The 20,666-nt window shown below is 39.2% G+C and overlaps 2 protein-coding genes across 9 annotated transcripts in view; one reads left to right on the forward strand and one right to left on the reverse strand.

Moving 5' to 3' along the window:
• Positions 1-20,666, reverse strand: part of LOC131369996 (NLR family CARD domain-containing protein 3-like) — a 305,079-nt gene that overhangs the window by 148,131 nt on the left and 136,282 nt on the right. Inside the window, exons 19-22 of one of the 2 annotated variants that reach the window (XM_058416956.1) lie at positions 14,911-15,084; positions 11,756-11,929; positions 10,513-10,686; positions 8,120-8,293 (exon numbers count right to left, since the gene is read on the reverse strand). In XM_058416956.1, the coding sequence (XP_058272939.1) occupies positions 8,120-8,293; positions 10,513-10,686; positions 11,756-11,929; positions 14,911-15,084 (696 nt within the window). The remainder of the gene's footprint in view (positions 1-8,119; positions 8,294-10,512; positions 10,687-11,755; positions 11,930-14,910; positions 15,085-20,666) is intronic. The other variant, XM_058416957.1, reaches the window with a different exon arrangement.
• The window catches only part of LOC131370006 (NACHT, LRR and PYD domains-containing protein 12-like), a 378,843-nt gene that overhangs the window by 49,666 nt on the left and 308,511 nt on the right, over positions 1-20,666 (forward strand). The window lies entirely within an intron of this gene.

Raw genomic sequence — 20,666 nt, forward strand, 5'->3', positions numbered from 1 at the left:
GTTATTTAGGTACTGAGTGTTCCTTTCAAAAAATCTAGTCAAGAGGGCATGGGTTTTGATCAGGTTTATTGTACGGACCTCAGGTGAACATTATCATGAAAATACTGTAAATTAATCATATAAAAAATCCAGTGAATAAATCATCTGACATTTTGTCCATACTTTCTGTTACATTTCTAGAATGAAACAAACCCAAGCATTAAAGTATCATTAGATGGATTGTTGCCAACTGCAAATAGCAGTTTCTTGATTTGGAAAAGCCGTAGTTGTTGTGTTTTTAAATCAGTGAGATCTATTTCAGGAGATTATTAAAGGAATTATCTACAGTTGTTATTTGTTAGCCCAGTGTTGTTCAGTGTTTCCAGGGCATAGTTGTAGGGTCACATTAAAGTAAAAACCTTTCACTAGACCACTCTCACTTCCTTCCCACTTATTTGTATATTTATGGATTCATATCAGTAGAGTAGGCAGAAATCTAGTTTTAGTTGTGTCTATAGACAGGCTCTAAAAGCTGCAAGAGCTGAGCAACTGAGCAAACTGATAGAAATAAACCAGAACAATCCCAGATTCTTATTCAGTACAGTGGCTAGACTAAAAAAACTCCAGATTTCTGGAGAGAGTATTTCAGCACAGTTTAGTAGTGAGGACTTTATGAATTTCTTCACTGAAAAAATTGATAGTATTAGGAACAAAATATTGGATGTTCAACCTCTGACAGCATCCAGTGATCTAGACCAGCCTAAAACTCCAAATTTAAAGCTACAACGCTTTACCAGTATAGGGCAGGAAGAGCTATTTAAACTTATCACCACGGCTAAATCGACATGTTTGTTAGATCCAATTCCAACTAGATTGCTGAAAGAAGTGATACATGCAGCTGGAGAGCCTCTTCTTAATATTATTAACTCCTCGTTATATTTAGGTCATGTCCCAAAATCTCTCAAGTTAGCAGTTATTAAGCCTCTTCTTAAAAAACCTAAACTAGACCCTAATGAAATAACAAATTACAGACCGATTTCAAACCTTCTGTTTATCTAAAATATTAGAAAAAGTGGTGTCTGCTCAAATATGCTCCTTCTTACAGGAAAACAGTATCCTTGAAGAATTTCTGTCAGGTTTTAGTCCCCATCATAGTACAGAAACTGCACCAGTTAAAATCACAATTGACTTGTTTTTAGCTTCAGACCAAGGCTGCATCTCGATTTTAGTCCTGCTTGATCTTAGTGCTGCATTCGACACTATAGATCATAATATTCTCGTAGATCACTTACAAAATCACACAAGTATTCAGGGACAGGCATTAAAATGGTTTAGATCCTACCTGTCTGATGGATACCACTTTGTAGATTTAAATAGAGAACTGTCCAGTGTAGTGCCAGTATAATACGGGGTCCCACAAGGATCAGTTTTAGGACCTCTGCTGTTCTCAGTATACATGCTTCCATTGGGTAACATCATTAGAAGGCATGGGATTAGTTTCCATTGTTATGTTGATGATACCCAGTTACATATCTCATCAAAACCAGATGAAATATCTAATTTGTCCAGATTAACTGAGTGTGTTAAAGATGTTAAAGATTGGATGACCGATAATTTTCTATTACTAAATCCAGATAAGACAGAGACATTACTTATTGGCCCAAAAACCAGTACACAGAAGCTCTCACAATTCAGTTTGCATTTAGAAGGATGTACTATTACTACTAGCTCAACAGTGAAAGACCTGGGTGTAATATTAGACAGAAACTTATCCTTTGAAAATCATATTTCCAATATTACAAAAAAAGTCTTCTTCCATCTTAGAAATATTGCCAAGTTTAGGAACATTTTATCTGTATCTGATGCAGAAAAGTTAGTTCATGCATTCATGACCTCCAGACTGGACTATTGTAATGCATTACTAGGTGGTTGTCCTGCATCTTCAATAAACAAGCTACAGTTAGTCCAGAATGCAGCCGACAGAGTTCTTACCAGATCAAGAAAATATGATCATATAACCCCAATATTATCATCCCTGCACTGGCTACCTGTTAAGCTTAGAATTGATTATAAATTAGCAGTACTTACATTCAAGGCTCTAAATGGTTTAGCTCCCACGTATCTAGCCATTGTAACACGTTACAATCCACCACGCTCTTTAAGATCACAAAACTCCGGACTTCTGGTAGTTCCCAAGAATATTAAAGTCCACAAAAGGGGGTAGAGCGTTTTCGTGTTTAGCTCCTAAACTTTGGAATAGTCTTCCTGACAGTGTTCAGGGCTCAGACACATTCTCCCAGTTTAAACGTAGACTAAAGACTTATCTCTTTAGCCTGGCATAGATTTAACACATCCCATAACCTTGTGCTCCAGTACATCTGATTAAATGCACATTATCATCTAGTGCTGCTAATATTATGAACAGCAGCTATGCTAATGCTGTTCCATTGTTTCCCTTCTTCTACCCATCCCGAGGCATACAGAGACTGTGCCGGCTCCAGTGGCATCCGGAGATGGACCAGCTCCAGCTGGGTTCTGCTTTGTGAGGATTGGGGTATTCAAAGCAACGCTGCCAACCTTATGTGGACGACAACAACCTCCTTATTAATTTACATAATATTCTACACATGCTGTATCGGCATCACACAATTGACTACACATAAATGCACAATATAATTACACTCTCCACTGTCACCCAAATGAGGATGGGTTCCCTCTTGAGTCTGGTTCCTCTCAAGGTTTCTTCCTCATACCATCTAAGAGAGTTTTTCCTTGCCACAGTCGCCTCAGTCACCTCAGGCTTGCTCACTTGGGATAACATCTAGGACTGTTTGTCTGTTTATATGTCTGTTGTTTTTATGTTGTTTCTTATGTAAAGCTGCTTTGAGACAATGCTCTTTGTTAAAAGCGCTATACAAACAAAATTGAATTGAATTGAAATTAAATTGAATATAGAAATGTAAAGTTGTGTCACATCCATGTCTTTCCAGTGAATCAAACAGCTCAGTTTAACTCAGAAATAAAAGTCCCACAAAACATTCATGTTTGTTTTAAAATATACTTTATTAGTTGTAAAATCTGTAGTGATAAATACACTGAGATTAATGGCATTAATATTATTATTAAAAATATTAGTAAACTGCTTTTGGAGTACTGTATTTGATCACGCTCAACCCCTTTTCTTTTTGTTTAACCTTTGTCTAGATGCTATAAAATGCTGTAAATGTAAATGGTAGACATTTCTACACTGAATCTACTTTGTAAGTGATGATCATTTTTACTAGAAAATTGACCTTTGGACTCTTTATAAAAAACGAAATATAAATCATGAATCAGACTTTGCAACTGAAGCCATTATCATGTCAATGGATAATGCAGATGATGTTTCAGTTTATTTGCTAAATTCCCATGAAACACATCTGTGCTGTGTAACTGCTGCACACAGTTCTAGATCGATTTGTCTTACTGACTGGGAGAACACTGAGATGGACTACAGAGCTCTGGAAAGATGTGAGGAGACTCAATCCTTGGAAATCTTTTAAGTTAAAGTCTCAGAACTCACACTTTCTCCAACATTCTGTTTTATTATTTTTCTTAGACAATTAATCATCAAGAGTAACTCCTCCTACAGCTTTCGAGCTACATGCACCAAACTCGGCATGGTTGTTCATCCTGGTCTGAAGTTTGTTGCTATTACTTTTCTAAGTATTTGGAAATTCCAGTATTCCCTGTACGGAAGTTCAAAATGGCCTTTTACCAGGTAGAATTCCATTCAGAACTTTGGAGGATTAAAACGCGGCAGGCTTTCGAGCGATCAACACCAAACTCGGCCAACTCCTTCAGAATCTCGGGCCGGATGAAGCTGTATATTTTAGAACCGATCGGACTTTTGGTTTTCCAGTAGAGCCACACCCCCAAATTAGCAAAATGGCAAAACTATTGCAACATACACGTGACATTTCAAAACACTCAGCACACTGAGGGAACATCGTGACGTGTGTTCGGGTGACATATCCACCCGACTCCAAAAGTATTGGCACTCTATCTCTCCACTCGCCTCCAGATGGATCGGGACCCAATCTGTCTGCTCTCTACCAAATGTATTGCCCCCAAATCTCCCCACTCTCGACTACTTGCTCCATCAAGCCAACATCAAAATTTATCGCGACACACTTTAAAAATCTAGTTCTGATGTTGTGAACATTAACTGAAGCTCTTCAGCTGTATCTGCAGGGAATATTTACACTGTGGTGCTGCCAGATGATTGGCTGATTAGATACATAGATGAATAGCCATTCTTACTAAAGCGGTCACTGAATATATACTTTAAAGGTATAAAAATATTAAAACATGTTACAATACTAAACAATTAATGAACAGAGAAATCAGATAAACAATCTAAATTATATTATAAAACAGTTAGTTCTGGTCCATTGATGTCTTTAGAATTTTAGCGAGTTTAATGTATTATAAGTAAATGACTGATGTGTTTATAAACATCTTCTCTATTCCCCAACATGCAGGAACACTGGAGTCTTCATCACACACAGATATTCATTACATCCTGAATATAAAAGAAAAAGATGTGAATTAATCAGCACAAAGTGGACTGTGGTACTTCATGATCAACAGCATGTAATCATCTCTGCTCCAAGAGAAACATTATCATCTCCTGTTTATAATGAATCCTTCAATATACAATCACTCTCATGCATTTTGTAGACTCTGTCTGAATCCCTGTTTTCTGTCACCACATGAATTTAAAATTTTTAAACTTTACTGAACACAAAACAGCATTAAAGACAATTGTTAGAAAAATTCACATTAAATAGAATATGGTGAAATTTTCTAAAACTGGTATTATATTCTAACCTGGTCATCTGATATTTATTGGAACTAAAGAGAACAAACTAATATACAAACTAATGATAATGAGGTTGAACTTTTATTAAAAGGTGATTACTCACGTCAATGTCTGTAGTTTGTAATGTTCATCATCCTCAAGAGCAGAGAGCAGCTTCTTTCCTGAGTCTGATAGATTATTCCAGGACAGTTCCAGTTCTCTCAGGTGTGAGGGGTTTGATCTCAGAGCTGAAGTCAGAGCAGCACAACCTTTATCTGAGATACCACAATTACACAACCTGTAGAGAGACACAATGACAGTCTTCACTGGTTGTAGACAGGGACGTTTCTAGAGTTTGATCACTACTGGAGCACAGAACACACTAGAATTTTATAAAAGTATCTGAGAATGAAATTGTTTTACAGAAAACAGCAAAGCATTCATTTTTGTAACAAACTTTAATGTAAGTATGTGCTACAGATCATTTCTTTAGTTACACTTTAACTCACTGTAAAGGGCTTTGCTAAAAATGTTTTTGCTAATGCTTTTAAAACAAAAAGTCTATTTAAAAAACTTAAATGAACAAGTATTATTTTTCTGAGTAAACTAACTAACTAGTCCCCTAAATGAATAAATCACTTCATAAAGATTTCCCTGATGATTAAATCACACACAGATTTAGAAGAGTTTAGAAATGAGAAGAGATCATCAAGCATTCTTTTAGCAGCTAACAAGCTAACATCATCCATCAAATCTGTAGTAAATCAGATCTGATAAACAGGATGTGGTCATTCAACTAAATCCACATTCACATCCTCCTCATTAACACAGAGATAAGTGTTAGTCTGGTAGTTTCATCTCCTCAGTCCTCAGCTACAATGTCAGATTATTAATGATGTGCACTAACTGCTCACATCTGTACTTTATTCACTATAGTCATTGTGTACTCATTTATTTTATTGTTTTAATTATTTACATTTTATTTTCTTCTACTTTTAAGTCATGGACAGTTGAAAAGCATTTCACTCCATGTTGTACTGTGTATGGTTGTGTATGTGACCAATAACATTAAAATTTATGATTTATGTTTTCAGTAACTTTTCCCTGCTTCACATCTCCACAAAATCTGTTTTTAATCAGTGTTCACATGAACAGATCTTTCTTGAGAAGATCAGACTGTCAGTAATCAGACCTAAAACAGGATCAGACTCTAAATAGTTGTTGGAGAAGTTGTTAGTTCATTGGTGTATTTTTTTAACCCAGACTGTGAAAGTGTAAATGGTTTATTCAGTATTGACAAGAACAACTGTGACTGTGTTTTATTTATACAGAATGTCTTTATCAATTATTATGACCTGGATGAAGATTAGAACATGATTTATAATATGATCTTACCCCAGTATCTCCAGTTTACAGTGAGGATTCTCCAGTACAGCAGAGAGACTCTTCACTCCTGAGTCTCCTAGATTATTACAGGACAGATCCATTTCTCTCAGGTGTGAGGGGTTTGATCTCAGAGCTGAAGTCAGAGCAGCACAGCCTTCATCTGAGATACCACAATTACTCAACCTGTAGAGAGACACAATGACAGTCTTCATCAACAGATTTTTATCTTGGTTTAAGACTTCCTTTGAAGATGATGTGTTTGTAAATGATTTTATTATTCAGAATGACATGAGGATTTAATATCACCTGTTTATTCTAATGAACAATGTCATTAAAATGATCCCCCTGAGTGTTAGATTTAGTTTCTCTCATCTGTTGTGTGTGATATTAAACTATCAGCAGCTGAAGCTGAACAGAGGACAGCAGACTGACCATCAACTTTAACTTTAATCACTTCACACAAAGCCTCTTTATAACACTAAAATAAAAAGAAGCAAGCTCTTTCATGGTTTTATTATAGTGGAAATCATTTAAAATTCTAGATTACACCAGATTAAAAGATACTATACTAATTTTATTTTTTCTAGCATCATTTTTCATTCTAGCTTGACCAACAAAACAAAACAAAACAAAAACAACAATTTCTGAATCTACTTAATACTACAAATAAAGATTTCCAGTCAAAAAGCTTTATCAACAGCTTTTTCAAGCCTGAATTCACTCTTATATTGCTTTTCTTGAAATGTCAGAAGAGTCTGACGACAAGAACTCCCACAGTTAATTAAACATAATCATCTGCAATGGAGGCAAGATTTCTGCCTCCCACAGTTAATTAAACATAATCATCTGCAATACTGATGTGTTAGCAGCAAAAATCATCAGTATAGTGACGCTGCCAATTCTTCTTATGGACTGAGTTTTCAGATGATAAACCAAATCACAAGTGACCATCACAAGTTATTTTTCAGCTCGACTGACCGATCATACTCTCTTTGGAAGTTCACTACTGACCAATCAGTGTTGTGTTTTCAAGCATGATTTGAAATACAGTGTCACAGAAGTTCATGGCTTCATGTGAACAGCACAGCAGCAGCAGAGAGAGAGAACTTGCTTCAACTCATGACAATCATGCGATTAATCGCGTTTAAATATTTTAATCGATGGACAGGGCTAATTTTAACCGAAAACCTTGGCAATACATATGCAGGTATTGTGTAGGCGTTGTGCATTCACCACTGAACCATTCTGTTTTCCACAGTGAAGTCTTATTATAATTTAATTTTGTTATTAAATGTTAGTGTGTAAAACAGGCCTACTTTTATTTTAAACAGAATTTAACATGTTCTGTATTTCTGTTCACAAGTTTTATTGATTTTGCTGTAAAAAAAAATGCATGAATGAAAATTATTGAAATAAAAAAAGATGATATCTGACAGACTATATGTGACCCTGTTATGGACTGGTGACCTGTCCAGGGTGTACCCCTGCCTTTTGCCCAATGTGTGCTGGGATAGGCTCCAGCAGATCCCCATGACCCTAATTAGAAATAAAGCGGGTATAGAAAATGGATGGATGGATGGATGGATGGATATCTGACAGATATCTGACTCTTGATTATCATTTTAACCTTCATGCAGCCCAACTGCCCACTAATAGAGGGTGATGAGCTGACCAGAGCCTCTTGTTTAATTTTAGTTTCTGAGTTCATTTTTTATTACATCATTACACTGTAATTTCAGACACATTGCAGTCACATCAGAGTCTGTGAAAAATCATCAGTGTGCAGAAAAAGAAACAATCTTCCTCCTCAGGACATTGATGATGAAGCTAAAACTTCTGCTTCATTCTCACTATTAGAGAATGTGTCTTACTGAGGAGCAGGTCATGTGACTCTCAGAGAGATGATCTTACCTCAGTGTCTCCAGTTTACAGTGAGGATTCTCCAGTACAGCAGAGAGACTCTTCACTCCTGAGTCTCCTAGATTATTAAAGGACAGATCCAGGTCTCTCAGGTGTGAGGGGTTTGATCTCAGAGTTGAAGTCAGAGCAGCACAGCCTTCATCTGAGATACCACACTTACACAACCTGTAGAGAGACACAATGACACAGTCTTCATCAACAGATTTTTATTATATAAGGTATAATTAACACTGAGCAAAACAGAAAAGAAAAGAAATCAAAACTCAAAAGCCACCAGAACTTAAAAACTTTCAAAAGAACTTGAACTGACTTGAGAACATGACTGTAAAAAGTGATCACTGAGCTGAAAGAGGTTTGTTCATTTACTAGTTGTTTATGTAGCATGTACACACACACACACACACACACAAATCTAACATAATCACATAATAATAAAATGAAAGATATTTGTATTGCTGTGTTTTTCTGGGGTGTTTAATGTTAAAGTGTATATAAAAATCAACATACAAATAAAACAATAGAGAGAGACAGAACCCCAGACACAGCCAAATGCTCACACTCAACACTCATTCGGTTCATGGAGAGAGAGAGAGAGAGAGAGAGAGAGAGAGTAGTAACACTAGTAAGCTATCACCACTATCCACTTCCTTGGTACTAACTACACAGCTACAAATCCAGAGCAGCTCCAGAATAATGGACACTGAGGTAAGTGCTGAACATGTTCACTATGAACACACAACATCATCTCTTCTCAAATGAAACTGTTTACAATCTCTGTGTGGAACATTCAGGGAATTACATTTTCATGGTTCGGGTGCAAAAGTAAAAGCTGTGACTTTGAGGAAAACCCAACAGACAGACTCCAGGAAACCTGGATTAGATCAATGTCTCACTGCTCCTCTAACTATAAAGAATGAATTCTCCAATCTATTAAACACACTACTGTTAAGAAGGGAGAGACTCGGATGGAACTATCATTTAGATCAGATTTTACGGCACCACAAAAATGACATAAATCACACATTGGGCTTAAAAATGAAGAAAGATATTTTAAACAGAGCAAAAGACATTTTCTTGTGTCCAGTGAACATCTCTCCCAGTGACTCCCCTTATTATGATGAGGAGATCCTACTCCAGCTCCACACTGAGATCTGCAGCTTCCAGGCCCAGGGAAGTGTGCTGATCTGTGGAGACCTGAACTCCTGCAGCGGCTCTCTCTCTGACTTTAACACAGAGCATGGAAACTATTTTAGATTTGGACATCATTAGCCCAGAAACCTTACTAACCTTCCCTGCCATGACTTTGACTTGCAGGTCAAAAGAAATGGAAATGATCTGCTGCAGCTCTGTGAAAGCCTGGCTCTGTACATTGTTAATGGAAGGACATGAGGAGACTCTTTGAGAAGATACACATTCTGCTCAGCTCTTAGCAACAGCACAGTAGAGTATAATGATAACAGACTGAAACCCTTTCTGTGTCAGCGCATTCACTGTTAAAACACTAACCCCTCTGTCTGATCACAGCCAAATTCATTAACAGGACAAGAACTAACCCCACTGCACACACACACCTTTCTGGACACTACATACACTCACAGTGAGGAAGACATCAGTCTCACACTGATGAATATAAACCCTGATTTCATTAGAACTGTACAAATTTGTCAAGATCCAAACAATGCAGAATCACACCTTACATTACTGTGATATTTTAATACAATATACATCTACACTCAGAATCTAAAAATCCAAACACAACTGACACACAAACTAACACACAAACACTGACACACAAACTAACACACACAAACTAACACACACAAACTAACACACAAGGTCTTATAACACCCATTTTCAAAAGTGGAGATAAAGTCACTCCTAATAAGTACAGAGGCATCTGTGTGTACAGTAAAAGAAATCAATTCTTCCCTCAGGAGCATGGAGTGAGACATGGGTGCTGCCTAAGCCCAACACTATTTAATGTATATATGAATGAATTTTCTTTCTATATTAGATCGATCAGCAGCACCTGATCTCACTCTACACCACTCAGTGGTCAAATTCCTGCTGTATGAAAATGACCTGGTCCTGAATTCCCCAGTGTTCAGGGTCTACAGCAGAACCTGGACCTGCTGCAGCAGTACTGTCAGACCGTCAGTTTGTGTCTCAGCTGCAGTTCGTGTGATTAGTTACAATGTTTTAGTAAATCTGTACAAAATCATCAGTGTGCAGTAAAAAGAAACAGGAGAACCAGAACAGAAGAAACAGAAATCTTCCTCCTCAGGACATTGATGATGAAGCTAAAACTTCTGCTTCTGTCTCACTATTAGAGAATGTGTCTTACTGAGGAGCAGGAAATGTGACTCTCAGAGAGATGATCTTACCCCAGTATCTCCAGTTCACAGTGAGGATTCTCCAGTAGAGCAGAGAGACTCTTCAGTCCTGAGTCTCCTAGATTATTCTTGGACAGATCCAGGTCTCTCAGGTGTGAGGGGTTTGATCTCAAAGCTGAAGTCAGAGCAGCACAGCCTTCATCTGAGATACCACAATCACGCAACCTGTAAAGAAACACAATGACACAGTCTTCACTGGTTGTACACAGGGACGTTTCTAGAGTTCAATCCCTTGTGGAGTACAAACCACCAAGAATATTACAAAAGTTTGTTTATCTTTAATCATGTTATGCAGCCAGCATTAATGAAAGTATGTGCTGCTGATCATTTCATTCGCTCAATTTTATAATAATTTACTTTAAGACTTTTGCTAAAATTGTTTACGTAAACTTTTTCAGATCACACATTTTTAAAAGTATATAATAAAAACTTTAAATCCACAATTTCTCAGTCCTCAGCTACAATGTTGTATTATGATTTATCTTCTGAGTGCAAGTCAAGGTTTCTACTGAGAAAAGTTTAAGAGAGGAGAAGTACAGTCAGGGGGCACAGTGAGAGGGACGGGCTTTATGAAGATGCACAGGGTATTTTCACTTCAGCTGCTGTTACAATCAGCCTTTCTTCAAAATATGTCAAATAATATAAATGTTTGAAGAGGAAAGCCTACTTTCAGACGTATCTACTGTAATCTTCCTCATCAGACACTGATTTATCAACAACATTTTACTGGGGCTCGAGTGACCACCCTGATTGTAGACAGTTTGTCTTATTGTGGACTCAGTAACACACACTATGTCTTTAGAAGGACAACACAAGACTAGAACTTGGACTTTTCTATTCTACTTCTAATTCTACATGAAGTATTCACTACATATACACACTGTGTATGGTTATGTAGGGGACAAATCAAATTTGACTTTAAAATGTTTTCAGTAACTTTTCCCTGCTTTACACATAATAATCTATATAATCTTTCTTTCTTTTATTTTAATCAGAGTTCACCTGAGAAGATCAGACTGTCAGTAATCAGACCTAAAACAGGATCAGACTCTAAATAGTTGTTGGAGAAGTTGTTAGTTCATTGGTGTATTTTTTAACCCAGACTGTGAAAGTGTAAATGGTTTATTCAGTATTGACAAGAACAACTGTGACTGTGTTTTATTTATACAGAATGTCTTTATCTATTATTATGACCTGGATGAAGATTAGACCATGATTTATAATATGATCTTACAACAGTGTCTCCAGTTTACAGAGAGGATTCTCCAGTACAGCAGAGAGACTCTTCACTCCTGAGTCTGATAGTTTATTCCTGGACAGTTCCAGGTCTCTCAGGTGTGAGGGGTTTGATCTCAGAGCTGAAGTCAGAGCAGCACAGCCTTCATCTGATACACCACACTTAAACAAGCTGTAGAGAGACACAATGACACAGTCTTCATCAACAGATTTTTATCTTGGTTTAAGACTTCCTTTGAAGATGATGTGTTTGTAAATGATTTTATTATTCAGAATGACATGAGGATTTAATATCACCTGTTTATTCTAATGAACAATGTCATTAAAAATGATCCCCCTGAGTGTTAGATTTAGTTTCTCTCATCTGTTGTGTGTGATATTAAACTATCAGCAGCTGAAGCTGAACAGAGGACAGCAAACTGACCATCAACTTTAACTTTAATCACTTCACACAAAGCCTCTTTATAACACTAAAATAAAAAGAAGCAAGCTCTTTCATGGTTTTATTATAGTGGAAATCATTTAAAATTCTAGATTACACCAGATTAAAAGATACTATTTACAAAAGTACAAAAGTGCTTTAAGTCTCCATCAATGAATATATTAACACTGGTTCAATAGGTTACAGACTTAAGATACCAATAGTCTAAAATTGTTTTTTTAAACATATAGCAATACATAAAAACAGGGAAAGATAAGAGCTAGTTCAAGTGCTTCAGGAAAAACGTCATCATTTGAAGACAGTCAGAGACTCTGCTGTACGGACATCTCTGCGAGAAGTAATAAGATCTTTGAGGTAAGATGGTGCTGGTCCATTCTTGGCTTTGTAGACAAGCATCAGTGTTTTGAATCTGATGAGTACAGCTACCAGAAGCCAGTGGAGGGAACGCAGCAGTGGGGTGGAGTGGGAGAACTTAGGCAGGTTGAAAACAAGCCCTGCAGCTGCATTTTGGATCATCTGCAGTGGACGAATTGCATTCAGAGGAAGACCTGCCAGTAAAGAGTTGCAGTAGTCCAGTCTCGAAATAACCAGAGAACATGAACAAGTGTGGCTTCTGCTCGGATGGAATGAAAACCTGCACCCACACTGGCCCTTTGTGGATACGGTTTGACTCCTATGCCCTACACCCTAGGTTCTTTGTAGCAGAGACGATTTTAAATTCCTTTAATATTTCCAACATTAAATTTCCATCTCTCTGACAACTAATTAAAACATCATCATATGCTAATAAACACATTTTAAACCTCTCAATATATAATCCATAAAAATCTGTCCTTAACTTGTTTAAAAGTGTCTCTATTGCTAAAGTATACAACATACCAGACAAGACACAACCTTGTGTAACACCTCTATAAACTTTAAAAGGAGCGCATAAGTCACCATTAACTTTCAGTAGACTAACATCACTGTACAAAACCTTTATCATGGAAACAAACTCAGGACTAAACCCAAATGCTGTGAACACATTCCATAAATAGTTGTGCTCGACTCTGTCAAAAACCTTTTCTACGTCTACTGACACTAAACCAAAATCCAGCTTAAGTCTCTTACTGATATCCAAAATATCACTGATAACAGAAATATCAAAAATTCATCTTTCTGGCACACAATCTGTCTGATCAGGATAGAGGACTTGTTCTATTCTCAATATCGTTAATATCATTTAGATCAGTTTTCATTAAATACCTCTAATAGAGTAAGAAAAAGTTAACCAGTAACCCATCAGTTCCAGGCCCTTTACCACACTCCATACTCTGGATGGCTCTTACCAGTTCCTCCAAAGTTACAGCCTTAATGAACTCAAAATCAGCGTCTTCAGATACCCAAGGCAGATTATCAAGGAAAACTTTATCAAAAGCTTTTTCAAGTCTGAATTCACTCTTATATTGCTTTTCTTTAAATCTCAGAAGAGTCTGACAACAAGACCTCCCACAGTTAATTAAACATAATCATCTGCAATACTGATGTGTTAGCAGCAAAAATCATCAGTATAGTGACGCTGCAAATTCTTCTTATGGACTGAGTTTTCAGATGATAAACCAAATCACAAGTGACCATCACAAGTTATTTTTCAGCTCGACTGACCGATCATACTCTCTTTGGAAGTTCACTACTGACCAATCAGTGTTGTGTTTTCAAGCATGATTTGAAATACAGCGTCACAGAAGTTCATGTCTTCATGTGAACAGCACAGCAGCAGCAGATCCCTGTATTAAAGCATACAGTCATTCAGTTACTCCAAAGAAAAAGAAGATGCTGGGAAGCTTTTATAAAGATACTGAACAAACCTTACAAAGTCCATCTAACAACCAGGAACTAAGTGTAGCCTGTGAGCTGCAGGCCTACCTACAGTCACGTAACCTGGATAGTGAGGGGGATCCATTAAAATGGAGGAAAGAACAACAAAAGATCTACCCAAGGACCTAAAACAACTACTTGTGCATATCAGCCACAAGTTCTAGTGTTCACTGTTCTCCAGAGCAGAGAGTGTGTACACAGTGGAGACAGAGCTACACTTTCTAACAGACTGTAAAAAAGTTCAGTTCTCTCTCATGCCCAACACTGACAAACTGTTTATTCTGTTAGGAGAAATGAAGGAGAGCTGCATTTTAGCAGGACAGTACATATCTGTCTGTCACAACCGGAGGGACACTGAGTAAAACAACCAAACAGATCTGGCAACCCTGTTCATAGCAGGTAGATGGAGATGTACTGAACAAACATTCACTGACAGAATAAACACTAGTTCAGCTTTAAGAACAATAAAAATGCAGTTTTTGTAAGCTCCTCTTGTTTGTTCTTTTGTTTGTTATTTAAATATCTATTTATCTATTTTACATAATTCCATTTTTTTTTACACCATTTCCATGTCACTGCTGATTTTAACCCCTGCAGCTCACACACTACATTTAGTTTGTGTCTCAGCTGCAGTTTGTGTGATTAGTTACAATGTTTTAGTAAATTTCACTGTAATTTCAGACACATTGCAGTCACATCAGAGTCTGTGAAAAATCATCAGTGTGCAGTGAAAAGAAACAATCTTCCTCCTCAGGACATTGATGATGAAACTAAAACTTCTGCTTCATTCTCACTATTAGAGAATGTGTCTTACTGAGGAGCAGGTCATGTGACTCTCAGAGAGATGATCTTACCCCAGTATCTCCAGTTCACAGCGAGGATTCTCCAGTAGAGCAGAGAGACTCTTCACTCCTGAGTCTCCTAGATTATTATCAGACAGATCCAGGTATCTCAGGTGTGAGGGGTTTGATCTCAGAGCTGAAGTCAGAGCAGCACAGCCTTCATCTGAGATACCACACTCACACAACCTGTAGAGAGACACAATGACACAGTCTTCATCAACAGATTTTTATTATATAAGGTATAATTAACACTGAGCAGAACATTAGTGTCAGATTGTGAACAGTGGGTGGGCCTGGGTAAAACAGGGTGGGCACAGGTTTGAAAAGAAACTCAAAAGCCAACAGCCACTCAAAAGAACTTACATGACTGTAAAAAGTGACCAATGAGGTGAAAGAGGTTTTTTAAATTACCAGTTTATGTAGCATGTACACACACACACACACACACAACACACACAAACATCAACACAGGCATGTGCGCACACAAATAAAATTAGAGATATCTATATTGCTGTGTTTTACTGGTGCTTTTGATATTAAAGAAAACTAGAGTTCAATTATAAAGAAAACAAATCACACATTTCGAGCAACCTCTCCTAGAGAATGAGAACAGGGCTTTATGAATAATGGTAACATTAGAACAGAGCTTATTTGGGTGGGCCAGAACTCCAAATGGGTGGGCCCAGGCCCAGGCCCCGGCCCCTGTAGCTCCACCACTGCTGCTGTTAGTTAGAATTAATGATATTCAAATCCCCCTTATGAAGAAAAAGAAAGCAAGGACCATTACGTCGCCCGGATTGGCATTACCGGGGCCCCAACATGGAGCCAGGCCTGGGGCTGGGGAACGCAGGCGAGCGCCTGGTGGCCGAGTCTTCACCTATGGGACTCGGCCGGGCATAGCCCGAAAGACCGACGTTGGCCCGTCTTCCCGTAGGCCCACCACCCGCAGGAAGGAGCATAAGGGGCTGGTGCGATGTGTTTTGGGTAGTAGTCATGGGCAGGGGCCTAGATGACCCAAACCCTGGTTAAAGAATCTGGCTCTTGGGACATGGAATGTCACTTCACTGGGGGGGAAGGAGCCTGAGCTGGTGGGGGAGGCTGAGCGGTACCGGCTAGAGATAGTCAGGCTCGCCTCCATGCACAGCCTGGGCTCTGGAACCCAACTCCTTGAGAGAGGTTGGACCCTCTACTACTCTGGAGTACCTCATGGTGAGAGGCGGCGGGCTGGGGTGGGCTTGCTTATAGCCCCCGAGCTCAGCCGGCATGTGTTGCAGTTTTCCCCAGTAAACGAGAGGGTGGTTTCCCTGCGCCTTCGGGTGGGGGATAGGGGCCTCACTGTTGTTTCGGCCTATGGGCCGAACAGCAGTGTGGAGTACCCAACCTTCTTGGAGACCCCTGATCTGAACTTGAGTGGTGTTCTGTTATTGGTCCTCTGCGCTAGTCACAGTCTGTCCATAACGAACACCATGTTCAAGCATAAGGGTGCCCATCAGTACACGTGGTACCAGGACACCTTAGGCCAGAGGTTGATGATCGACTTTGTGGTCATGTCATCTGACCTTTGGCCATATGTCTTGGACACTAGGGTGTAGAGAGGGGCTGAGCTGTCAACTGATCAGCACCTGGTGGTGAGTTGGATCCGCTTGCAGAGGAGGATGCCGGACAGACTTGGCAGACCCAAACGTATTGTGGGGGTCTGTTGGGAGCGTCTGGCTGAACCCTCTCTTAGGGAGGTCTTCAACTCCCACTTCCGGAAGAGTTTCAACAAGATTCTGAGGGAGGTTGGGGACATTGAGTCTGAGCGGACCATGTTCTCCTCCTCCACTGTTGATGCAGCTACCAGGAGCTGTGGCCGTAAGGTCTCTGGTGCCTGTCGTGGCGGCAATCCCCAAACCCAGTGGTGGTCACTGGAAGTAAGGGATGCTATCAAGCTGAAGAAAGAGTCCTATAGAGCCTGGTTGGCTCGTGGGACTCTGGAGGCAGCTGATGAGTACCGGCAGGCCAAGCGAGCTGTAGCCCGGGTGGTTGTGGAAGCAAAAACTCGGGTCTGGGAGGAGTTCGCGGAGGCCATGGAGAAGGACTATCGGTCAGCCTCTGGGAAATTCTGGCAGACCGTCCGGCGCCTCAGAAGGGGTAAGCAGCTCTCTGCCAGCACTGTGTACGGTGCTGGTGGAGAGTTGCTGACCTTGACTGGGGATATTGTTGGATATTGTTGGTTGAAGGGGTGTTACTTCCTCAAGTGGAGGAGTTTAAGTATCTCGGGGGTTTTGTTTACAAGTGAGGGAAGGATGGAGCGTGAGATTGACAGACGGATTGGTGCAGTGGCAGCAGCAATGCGGTCCATGTACAGGTCTGTTGTGGTGAAGAAGGAGCTGAGCCGAAAGGCGAAGCTCTCGATTTACCAGTCAATCTACGTTCCTACTCTTACTTATGGTCATGAGCTTTGGGTCATGACCGAAAGGACAAGATCCCGGATACAGGTGGCTGAAATGAGTTTTCTTCGCAAGGTGGCGGGGAGTTCCCTTAGAGATAGGGTAAGGAGCTCTGTCACCCGGGAGGAGCTCGGAGTAGAGCCGCTGCTCCTCCACATCAAAAGGGGCCAGTTGAGGTGGCTTGGGCATCTGTTTCGGATGCCTCCTGTATGTCTCCCAGGGGAGGTGTTCCGGGCATGCCCAACCAGGAAGAGACCCCGGGGAAGACCCAGGACATGCTGGAGGGACTATGTCTCTCGGCTGACCTGGGAACGCCTTGGAATTCCCCCAGAAGAGCTAGAGGAAGTGGCTAGGGAGAGGGAAGTCTGGGCATCGGAAAAGCGGGAGAGAATGAATGAGTGAATGAATGAATGAATGATATTAAGTTTACTATACTTTAAATCCAGCAATACTTTTGTAGGTTTTGTAGAAACTTTTCCCTAGTTCTGGAGAGAAATCATTATCACTTAAAGACTAATCTATTTGTTCTGCATGTTGTGCTTTTAGTGAGTTATTGTGACTCTCAGAGAGATGATCTTACCTCAGTGTCTCCAGTTTACAGTGAGGATTCTCCAGTACAGCAGAGAGACTCTTCACTCCTGAGTCTCCTAGTTTATTCTTGGACAGATCCAGTGTTTTCACAGTCAGATGCAGTTCTCTCAGACTGGAGGTTTCTGATCTGAGCGCTGAGTCCAGAGCTGACCAACTTTTCTCTCCAAGTGAATCACACCTGATACTGAAGGAAATAAAATAAACATAATGAACTCACACTAGTATAATAATGAACCTTCTCATTTTCATAAATGCTGAAAGTACAAACACCAGTTAGAAAACATGATTTAAGGGACACTGCAGACAACATCTAAAACTGAACCATCAATACATCTGTTGTAAACATCCTCAGGGCCGTTTCTTCCTGTAAGTGGAATAAGTGTTAGCTTAGGGCCCCTGGACCACCAGGAGACACCATGAGTTTACTATCATTTGGTGAGTAAATGATGGTGTGTAAAAACTAGGGGTGCTCTCTTCAGGATTTTTGGGGCCAATCACCGATCAATAGAAACTGTATCGTCCGATACTGATTGCAGGATCTATTTGAAGCCTTATTATGTAGCATTATTTATTAAACTATATTTAACAATAATGTAAATTAAGTATTGAAATTACGAGAAGAGGAACGTCTTGAATTGACAACTGTATTTATTGGCAAGCTAAAACTTAAAACATAGCAGCCTGTGCTTGGTCAGTAATTGGGAACAGCTAGGAGCTGGACAAATACAACTTTCCTGCAGATTATATAAAAATAAATAAAACAACAGACAGAACAAACAGAGTCTAACTAGACACTAACTGATGTTATGTGGTCCTTCATAAGGCTGTGGACATGTGTAAACACTGTTTGGTATAACTGCAGCAGGCATACATCCGTGAAATATTTTCACCCTGGCATAGTGTCCAAGTAGGACATGAGTCGCCGGAACCCTTCATCTTCCACAATAGACGGTGGCTGATGATCGAGGAATATGAATTCCATTATTTTGTCTGATATTTCTTTATGCTTCTTACTCTCCTTGCAGTAGGGTTGCTGTCTTTGAAACATCTCTGTTAGCGACAGCTGAGTGAGTGGTGCTTGAGTTGCTGAACTCTCCCGCTATCTCTTAGCCGCTAGCCAACTTTGAAAACTGCTCATATTCCTTTACGTGACTAACCTTCAAATGTCTGATGAGGTTCGTGGTGTTAAAATGCTTTGGGTGCTTCCTACCTGGTGGAATTTGCTTGTTACACAGGTTGCAGATTGCTAATGTATTGTCTTTTTCACACACTTCCTGTAATTGCCAGACCGGTGAAGCCATTTTAGCAGCGCAAAAAAAAAAAAGGTCTTGCGAGTTTTGTATTTTCTAGATCGGCCATTATAGAGACCGCCGATCAAACTTCCCAAAGCAATTATCGGCCGATTATGATTGGCAACCCCTAGTCAAACAACAAAGAAAAAACAGAAAACCCCAAAAGAACAGTAAAATAATTTACATTAATTAATTAGTTTTAGTCAATTTGTTCACTTTCTTGCTTCCACATGTTGATGTCATTAAAATGGGTAAAGTTAGTGGTTAACTACAGCTAACTAGCTAGTATCTAGAGTAGGGTTGCCCCCCATCCTGTATAATATGGGATTGTCTCGTATTAAAATAAAACACTGTGTCTCTTACTGAGTTAATATGGGATATGATTTGTCCTGTATTCTCATACACATTATTTCATACACACACTTCACAGTGGTGAGAAAAACATAATGGTGAATAAAATTAAACCAGTTTCACAAGAAATAGCGTGTACACGTGCTGCATGAGCTCACATTTCAACATCTCAACGTTGAGTAGTTTTATGAATTAAATCTAAATGTTTCAATCGTTACATATTGTATTCACTGTGTATTTAAATTAAAACTGTATGGTACGAGATCTCCGATTCACTCAGTCACATGTTCACCACATGAACTGTGAATGAGCTAGTCACATATTAGCATTGGGTTAGCAACTTCAGCAGCAGCAACTTAGTGGTAACTCTCACATTAAACTTTACAAAACGCAACACTGATATTCTACTTCTTATTTATTTCCTGTGTCTTCCCTTCCCTTCCTGTGTTCATAAGCTTTGCCATCTTTTCTTAATTATCTTTTTAATTAACCCCTTCATTTCAGCTTTCCCCAGAGGGACACTGACATTTATTCTTGAAGTTTTTTACCAACTCATCCTCTATTTCATTTCCCATAATCCCCACATGGGCAGGAATCCACAAAAAGAAAACTTGAGAGAAAAAAAAAGGGTCTGGAGTGTTTCTATTAGAATATTTCTAATCACTTCATAGCATATTTCCTCCTTTCCTGGGAAAGTGTGTCTCAGTCCCACTAACACTTGCTTCAATTCAAATAGAGAAAATACTGCATCTGTTGTGGAAAAAACCTTCTTTTCTCCTCAAACTTCCTGGTTCTCTGCCAAACACTGCTCTCTGTGCCTTCTCATTTCATTTGATATATATTTCCATTACTGTGTACTTTACTAAATGTTTTAGCTAATTCTTCTGCTTTTTCACTATTAGATAGAAATTGCATACCATCATTAATTAATACAGGAAGGTTATTACACATATGGACTCCACCCATTTTCTTAAACCTTTCCCCATAATTCACTTCTGTCTACCTTTTCTCCTACAGTACCTATAATTTCTTTTATCATCTTTTATCACTTTTCGTACCTCAGCCTGTCCTCTATTTAATAAAACCTACAAATGTTTTTCTT

The sequence above is a fragment of the Hemibagrus wyckioides genome, linkage group LG19 (genome assembly GCF_019097595.1).
Source record: "Hemibagrus wyckioides isolate EC202008001 linkage group LG19, SWU_Hwy_1.0, whole genome shotgun sequence".
Lineage (NCBI taxonomy): Eukaryota > Metazoa > Chordata > Actinopteri > Siluriformes > Bagridae > Hemibagrus > Hemibagrus wyckioides.